At 43.1% G+C, this 8549-nt stretch overlaps 1 protein-coding gene across 1 annotated transcript in view; it reads right to left on the bottom strand.

Annotated features, from left to right (window-relative positions):
* Positions 1 to 8544, bottom strand: part of LOC126386960 (triple functional domain protein-like) — a gene marked incomplete at its 5' end in the record, with an annotated part of 26719 nt that extends 18175 nt beyond the window's left edge. The window contains 12 exons of the mRNA XM_050039541.1: positions 702 to 731; positions 1838 to 1939; positions 2235 to 2425; positions 3517 to 3628; positions 3722 to 3814; positions 3905 to 3994; positions 4591 to 4660; positions 6166 to 6275; positions 6416 to 6482; positions 7299 to 7414; positions 8186 to 8380; positions 8470 to 8544. Of these exons, the coding sequence (XP_049895498.1) occupies positions 702 to 731; positions 1838 to 1939; positions 2235 to 2425; positions 3517 to 3628; positions 3722 to 3814; positions 3905 to 3994; positions 4591 to 4660; positions 6166 to 6275; positions 6416 to 6482; positions 7299 to 7414; positions 8186 to 8380; positions 8470 to 8544 (1251 nt within the window). The remainder of the gene's footprint in view (positions 1 to 701; positions 732 to 1837; positions 1940 to 2234; positions 2426 to 3516; positions 3629 to 3721; positions 3815 to 3904; positions 3995 to 4590; positions 4661 to 6165; positions 6276 to 6415; positions 6483 to 7298; positions 7415 to 8185; positions 8381 to 8469) is intronic.
* Positions 8545 to 8549: the final 5 nt, after the last annotated feature.

The following is an 8549-nucleotide window of genomic DNA, read 5'->3' as shown; positions in this document are numbered from 1 at the left end:
AAATGATCCCACACTTTGGATTTCCTGCCCGACATGTTATTAACTAGCCTGTGGAATAACCGCAGGTACCAGCCCTGGAAATTAACCTGACTCCTGTCTGACTGCTGAGCGTGGACACTTCCTGTGTCTGTCCTTTCAAAGTAAAGTCACACATGCTCCAGTCATATAGGTTTGGATTTATTTTGACAAGCTCCTAATAGAGTTTCATATTTGTTTAATTCTTTCATTAATTTTTTCTGCGTCTAAGCGACCAATGAAATCTTGCTGACTAATGACAAACGTTTGGTCGAGAATTAGGGGGCAGGCCTTCTGTACACGTCCAGAAAAAGAGGTGGTTATACCCCGTATACCTGCCTATACCCTCCGCAAAATGCAGAGTTCAGGTGTCACAGCAAACACAATATGCAAATAGTCCTGTTTTTTAAATCAGCTGGGCTACAGCACGGTGCAGAAGTACTTTCTGTGGTACAAGTACAGCTTGTTGGGAACCACTGCCCTGGAATATTTCATGCTACTATCTTCCAGCCCCCCCCTCGCTTTGGCACTGGTCCCTGTTATGGATCACATGTGCTGCTTTTGCCATTCTAGCAGGTTATTCTTACTGTTCGAGAACAAAGGCGAGGATAAGAGGTGCTAAGAGTTTGTGTTTCAGACTTGTGAGAAGTGGCTGAGGGCTGTGTTGTGGGATAGTTTGTACTCACCATGGCTCCGTGTTTGGATCCCTGACTTAGCTTTGAATTTGAAATATAAAATAGAGAATTTCACTGGTTTGGTTTGAGAAGATAAACATGACATATTTTATGCTGACAAAATGGTTTGACATGATAGAAACGCACAACACTGATCAGTAGGCCAATTAAATGTGTAGCAGATTGTGATGGTGTGTGTGTGTGTGTGTGTGTGTGTGTGTGTTTGTGAACATGTGTAGTTAGTAATGAGACACACTTTATTTACAATGCATGTACCACATGGCTGCTTCTCAGCGGTTGCTTTGTTAATCAACATGTAATATAAAGTTGTAACGCTCATAACTGAATGTGTTAGGAGTTTGGCTTCATGCTGCTCCAACGGCTGACACACAATCCATCTGTGACAATATTCAACATGAAAACATGCTGGAGAAATTCACCCAGAGATCAACATAACTTGATGGCGTATATTTCTTCCACAGTGGCGTTCAAATCATTAAAAAGCGTATTTATTGTGGTGGAGAAAGATGGCTCCTCGTCACTTTGATAAAGTGGCACACAGCCAGGACGGGAGATTGTGGGCGTTCAGGGGTCGAATCGGTGTCAGCAGCGTTGGTGGAAGCATTTCAGCCCACAGAGAGAATTAGAGATACAAACATCCACAGAAAACACAGCCCCAGATATACAGATGTGCCTGTGTTCGTTAACAGATGGAACAAAGCAGGATCTACCCAGAGAGAGACGGACAGGAGACGAGAGGAAGAAGACAGGAATCAAGGAGACAGAGGAGGAGTTGGTGACTACAGAAAGCTTCTGGGCCACCTTGAAGCTGCTCATGCAATCAAACAAGACGTCAGAGAGGACAGGAGAGATGAGTGTGAGGAGAGAGGTAGGAGGGGTTGAATATAAAGAGAGGAGAGAAAACTGGGTCAGACCGATACGGATTTTCCAAAGCATTTTCTCCCAATCAGATATTAATCCGTCAGTAACATCCGACATACTAACATGGACGTGTGTTTGAATTTTCAATGTTACCGTCTTGGGTTTCAAGACTTGTAGCCTCCAGCGAGTTGAGCCTTTGAAAATCCATCTCGGTCAAACCCTAAAGGAGCTTCTAGAAGGAGCAGAAGACAGGAAGTGTGTTTTACCTTGAGCACAATCTTGTTGTCAGACGTCGGGGTGCGTCCCACCCACAGAGCAAACTTGCAGGGGTCTCCTTCAACATGCTCTGTCACCCCCAACTCTGACGTCTGGGAGGAGAGGAGGAGAATACACGAAGATGTCAGCGACACAATGGCTTTCTGAGATACTCTTCTTGAGACGGTTGAGACTTGAGACTGTCTCAAGTGCTGGTTTAAGCAGGGTCAATTAGATTCACTGAGAAACACTAAAACACTAATTATGTCATCTACCAATCAAACTGTCATTAACACTTCAAAGCCTGATTGGCTCTTTGAATCCATTGTTCTCACTTCATTTAAAGTCGTTAAGCACAGAGAAGAAACATCATCACGTACATTTAACCATCATCACTTCATCACTTACAAAGAGTTTGCTCTTGTAGATGTATTTGCTTCTGCCGTTTGAGTCCTTGACCTCCTTGCTGAAGACAAGCGACATCTCGAACAGGAAGAGGTGGCGCTCCCGACCCTTCCGTATCAGAGTCTTTGGATCCCAGACCTGGAACGACTCCTGGAGAATGAGCTCGCCCTGGGATTCGATGTTTTCATCAAAACCTGGGAGTAGGAGGAAATATCAGCATGAAAACCCTATAAAAGCTAGAGTTACCACCGTGCTGTTGTAGGCCTCCGCTAACCTGTCGAATTGCAGCAACAGTTTCATCTGTGTATGTGAAAACATGGACGCTTCACACACCTCATCCCCCTTCAGCACACAGTTCCAAGGTGGACACCCAAGATTTTTTACTAATCTGTCATATCATCAAGGATATCGTTATCGCAAAAATACCCTGAAACATTGTGATATTATTTTAGGGCCATATCGCCCCCCCACCAGTTAGTCATTATTGTGAGGTCACAGTGACCTTAATATTTCACCATCAAATTCTAATCAGTTGGCTCTTGAGTGGAAGAGGATGTTTGTGCCAAATTTGAGGAAAATCCCTCAAGGACCTCTTGAAATGAGACCGGACGCATGGTCACAGTGACCTTGACCTTTGACTAGAGTTGTACCGATACCGATACCAGTATCGGAAATGCCTCCAATACTTCCTAAAATGCAGTATCGGCGAGTACAGCCTATGACCAATCCGATACCAAGTAATGCATTTAAAAGTTTAGTTTAAAAAGCATTCTACTGTAGCCTTTAAAATGTCTTTTTAACCAAATTGTGTGGCTGCACTTTAACCTGTGTCTTGATCTGAGTCAACACTGGATAATAATAATTAAAAAAGTTTTATGGCATTCATTCTACTATTATGTATTTATTTCTTAATATTTTACATAGAGTTTTAGGAGTTGAGACATACAACAATTCATATCCCATCCATTTTTATTTTACGCGCTGGTATCGGATCGGTACTTATTATTGGCAGATACCTAAGGTTCAGGGATCGGAATCGATATCAGGAAGGAAAAAGTGGTATCTGTACATCTCTACCTTTAACCACCAAAATCGAATTAGTTCATGAGATATCACATTCACGGCTATTACCACCGCAGGCATAAAAACATAAAAATTATTTTTAAAAAACCCAACAACCTTTTACCTGATTTATAAAGAGAAAATATCTGACATGAGGTTAGCGTGATATACTGACAGTAAAAAATCACAGTAGCATAGATAACAAGCGGTCTGTGTTCGTCACCTTCCAGCATCGAGAGGTGCATGGCATCGTTGGCTTTCTTAGGAACACTGAGCATCACCTCCAGGCCGTCCTTGATCTCTCCTTTTCCTTCTTCGCAGCAAGTCAGCAGCTCCTAAACAGACACACACACATAGATGAAACCATGACAACTATGAACTATAGGCACGTCCACGGCAGCAGTGAGATCTGGTGAGGAGATACTAACCTTCAGCAGGAGCTGATACTTGGTGATTCTCTGCACAGGCTTGATCAGATAGGAGGAGATGGAGTTGGCCAGTCGGTGCCTCTGTTGAATTTCCTGGAGAGAAGAACATAGAATAATGTGATCACACGCAGCTGACAGGGACCGTTTAGTTTCATCTTAACGGCCATATACGGTGATACTCACATCAAAGTAGTTCCCAGCATGCTCCAGGATGAGCTGGGTGGAGTCGGGTTTGTTCTTACAGTAATTCACATACATCTGGAACTTATCAGCCTGGACGAAGAGAGACATGACGTTACAGTGATTTACAGTGATTATAATGTGCAGCAATTATTCATACTCAAAAGCTTCTTCCTCTGATCTTAACATGCAAGTTTTTTATTTTGCTAAAAGGAGTATTTCACTGCTGGGAAGATGATTTCTCATCTAAAATGTGTCTGAAAACATTTTAGTCTTGATTCATATTTGATCAGCTCTGCTTAGTTTTACGGCTTGATCTCAGTTTGGTCTGAGTTTGAGAGAGGAGCGCGACTCTCTCAATCCACTTCTATACTCTGCAGCCATGGTGGCGTGCATACAAAAATAAAGAAGTGTACAATCTGTAGTTTGAGCAACAGCCTTAAAGCCAGTGAAACTCTGCAGGATGACATGAAACAGATTTTTGTTGGCAAACGAGCAGACAGATCTGGGCAATAACACAGTTCATTTACACACACTATCTTCATTTTTACGACACAAAGCTGGTTGAAAATTGGAAGTGTCCCTTTAATTCCAGAAACATTAAGGACGTAAGTATCTAAATGTCCACTGCTGCAGTACAAGAAATATTTTCATTGAATGGCAGATGCTGGTGAACAAAAGAAACGTACCCATGTGACGAAGCAATGCCCAACATCCTCTGGAAGCTGCTCATATTTCTCCAACTCTTTGAGAAAGATGCTGACAAAAAAAGGTGAAAGATCAAAATTGGAGAAACACCAAAAACACGATACTTTTAGTAAATTAAAAATAAAACATCTAATCTGTATAACCACAGGGGAACTGTAGTATAAGAAGCTGCTAAAGACACTCAACTACGTTTTAATGTTGTACCTTTGAAGTTAATTTAAAACTTGATTTGACTTTAATCTGAAAGAAACCAGGGTGCTTCGACTATGCTTGGGAGGTATCTGTTTTTTATGCCTTCCTGACATTTCGCTGGATGTACGGCATGTCAACAACAAAACACACAAAATAAAAAAGCAGAGCTACTGCTGACAGAAGTCATAGTGACGTGTGATTTCAGCCTTCAATACTGTGTTTCTAATGAACAATTACTGGCCTAGTGAATAATGAATGGATGGAAAATAAGTGCCCGTCTTCCTGGAGGACCAGCTGACACTTGTTGCCGCGGCAGATACCGACAGATCAGTGGGCTGAACAGAGATGATGTGTTGAATAAAATCATGGCTGATAAACTGCTTCTGTGGTTGGGAGAAGTCGTCTTAAGATCCAGGTATATGTGTCAATACTCCCAAACAGGGCAGAGACATTTTTCTTTTTTGCTCTGTTAACATCAACACTCGCAGTTGCCATCGTTCTCAACTCAGATGCCTGTTCCACTGAAGCAGTAACCTTCAGGGCTGAAAAATGAAGCCAACGTGGAAGTACCAAAAACGATCTGAACGACAATACGATATGTGCAGATATCACAAAGTCCGCCACAATATGATTTTGATTCCATTCGATTCAGGGGTGTGTGATCGATATGAGACGGAATCAGTATTTATTCTGATTATCTTTATCTTTGCTACTTGTCATTATCTGCCTGGCTCTAAGCTGCAAGCACTGTTTGAATGTTCAGGAAGGAGATGTGCTCGGACCAAGTGGCAGCCTACAGGGCTGTTTCTTGTATTTTTGTACTTTATTTTGCACGCCTAGTTTTTAAGTTTTAAGTTTTTTAAGTTTAAATTTTGAAATCTTTAATCTGACTCTTTCCCTTGACTGCTGTAACACTGGAATTTCTCAATGGTGGGATCAGTAAAGGTGTATCTTATCTCTTATCTTATCTTAAAATGAAGTTGATACGGAAGTGCTAAAAACTGCAGTTCCTCTAATGGCCACTTGAGGCTGGCTCATTCCTCCACAGCTCCAAATCTGGTAAATTCTGGCTCCAAGAAACCAAGACGACAGCGGCCAAAATATGTCCATTATTTTTACTGTCTGTGGTTACATCAGTAGAGACTGACCTCTAGTGGTGCATGCTGTGCACTACAATATATATCGCCTCAATACAGCATCTCCGTATCAGTTTAATAGAAAGAATTGCATCTGTATTTTTGATGGTTCTATAAATACCCCAGTATACCTTGATACCGCCCAGGCCTAGCTTCGACCCTGTCATACTTATTTGCAGGTTTAATTTAAAATATGATTGAACACAAGTCCTACAAGGTGTTTCTTACTTATGGTGGAACTCATAGAGGTCCTGCATGTTTCCAAAGATGATGTGCTCCTTGTTGATGATTCCTGGAGGAATCTCCTCGACTCCACTGGTCATCTCCCACAGGTAGGTCTGCACGGAGACAAGAAGACGAGATTAAAATAAAAAGATTCAACAGGCTTCAGGAACGTTTCCAGATTTCATGTGAAAAGTTGTTGCACAACTCCGGCATGAAACAGGTTAACAGTGGTGGGCTGTGGAGCTGAACTCACATCCATGCACTCCCGCAGGTCTCGCACGTAGGCTTTTTCTGTCTGAATCAGCTCTGCCATGATGAACCTACACACACACAAAGACACACACACAAGCACAACGTTAGTGATTGTCATACTGTCCTCGTCCACAGGATGATAAATCACCGTGCCAATAGCTCTCTGCTTCATCCATTTACACTAATGAATAATGAAAGGCTCTCGGCTCATAAAACTTCCTCGGTCATAAAGCAGCCGTGAATGACTGAAATCAGGCTCATGATTTGTGCTGCTCACATAAAATGACGCAGTCCTCTTTTTCCTGTGAGCTACATGTGGACTCATTTGTTCTCTGTTGCGTCTGCACTTCTTGTGCTGGCACAGCAGAGAGGACGCTGATGTGTGGACGAGGATAAATCACACGCACATCCTTTATGTGTGCACATTCACATTAAACTCTTACAACTATTGAGCAAGCGGTGGTTCGGTGTTGACAAGGACACAGACGGGCGCAGTAACTGAACCTGCGACCTTCGTTTAACGGATCGTCTTAGTAACCACGATGCTGCTCTGCTGTGTAGTTTGGGCACCACGCCAATCATTTAATTACTCGTCCTTTGATGCAATAAAACATATTTCCAACAGGAGGATGAATGCAGAGAAAATGCTGACTGGCTACTGTTTGTTTAGTTTGTATGCTCAGCACGTTCTGTTCACAAGTGGAGCTTTTAGCTGCGCTGGCTGAATGCTGATCAGTTTTTTTAGACACAACCTTGTGCACTTTTTAATCTGCGAAATTATTCTGACGAGCAATTTCATAACCATTTATATGTTCTGACAAAGCATCTCTAAACAGTTATTCTGATGACATCTCTTTGACATAAACAGGATATAGATGACATACTCCTTTCTGCGAGCCGACTTGCGTTTCTCCTCATTCAGCTCATGAGCAGCATCCCGCAGCTTGACCTCTGACCCTGGAGCCGTGGCTGGGATGATGTCCAGCTGGAGATCCTTACTCTGTCACAGACGGAGAGAAAATATTAAGTGATTTAAAGGGATAGTTCAGACTTTTTTTAAGTGGGGTTGTCTTCATAGTGTATCACCCACAGTCGATGTCGGTCAGCAGTTTGAAGAAGCAGGCTGGTGTCCGATACTGAGCTAAACAATGTGCTGCTGTTTTAGCCAACTAAAAAAAATCCATACCAGTTTATGTGTATGCTATACTGAGAGTATTTTCATAACTATACCTTCCTGTCAGACGGCACGTTCTGACAGGGGCGCTGTTAACGTCTTCAGTTCCCATCTGTGCTCTCGTCCACGCCACCAGACTCCATTGAGAAAAACATTAATTTTAGCTCGCTGAACACAGGAGCTGCTGGTCTACTGCTGCTTCGATCAGTTAGTTAGTTTGTGTTTCTGTGTGACTTAAGTGAATCCGAAGTAACCGTTTTATGCGCCAAAGTCACACATTGCTCAGCTTCCATGTCTGACTCCAGCCTGCTTCTCCAAACTAAGGGACTGCCGACTAACATCTACTGTATGTAACATACTGTCGATAGTTAAGTACTCCAAACAGCCCCACTTTAAAAGATGTAAGCTAACCCTATAAGAGACAGGCAGAATATAAACTTGCTGGTTTTCTACACCTGTAATCTGCACACATGGGAGAAGTTTGCCTCGAGGTTGGAAACCTTTTTATTTTAACCTGAACCATCTTCTTCCTGAACCTAACCCTGAAGGCAAACTTCCCCCAGCAGCTGAAATCTATCAAGACACACGACCACTTACCGCCTTGTTAGAGTCTGAGGAGATGCCGAGGGCTTTCTCCAGGCTGCAGCGGTACTTGTCCATGCGCAGGGAGAAGTCTCGGTAGCGTTTGTCCACGGCCGTCACCCATTTCTTGATCTCCCCGGCGTGACTGTGGCCTTTCTCGCAGAAGCCGTCAGCCAGCTGGATCAGCAGCTTCACGCGCTCCTTCGTTTGCTGAAGGAGAGGGAGAAGAGAGTGTTTGATGCACTCACATGTTTGTTTATGTTTGTGTGTGTGTGTGTGTGTGTGTGTGAGACGCCAACCTTGGCTGTGATGTGGAAGTCCTCGTGCTCCTTCAGCAGCTCCTGCGTGTGGTGGATACTCGAGCCAGTGGAGGTGTGTG

Source organism: Epinephelus moara, unplaced genomic scaffold (genome assembly GCF_006386435.1).
Source record: "Epinephelus moara isolate mb unplaced genomic scaffold, YSFRI_EMoa_1.0 scaffold1200, whole genome shotgun sequence".
NCBI lineage: Eukaryota > Metazoa > Chordata > Actinopteri > Perciformes > Serranidae > Epinephelus > Epinephelus moara.
This window is presented reverse-complemented; position numbering and strand designations above follow the sequence as displayed.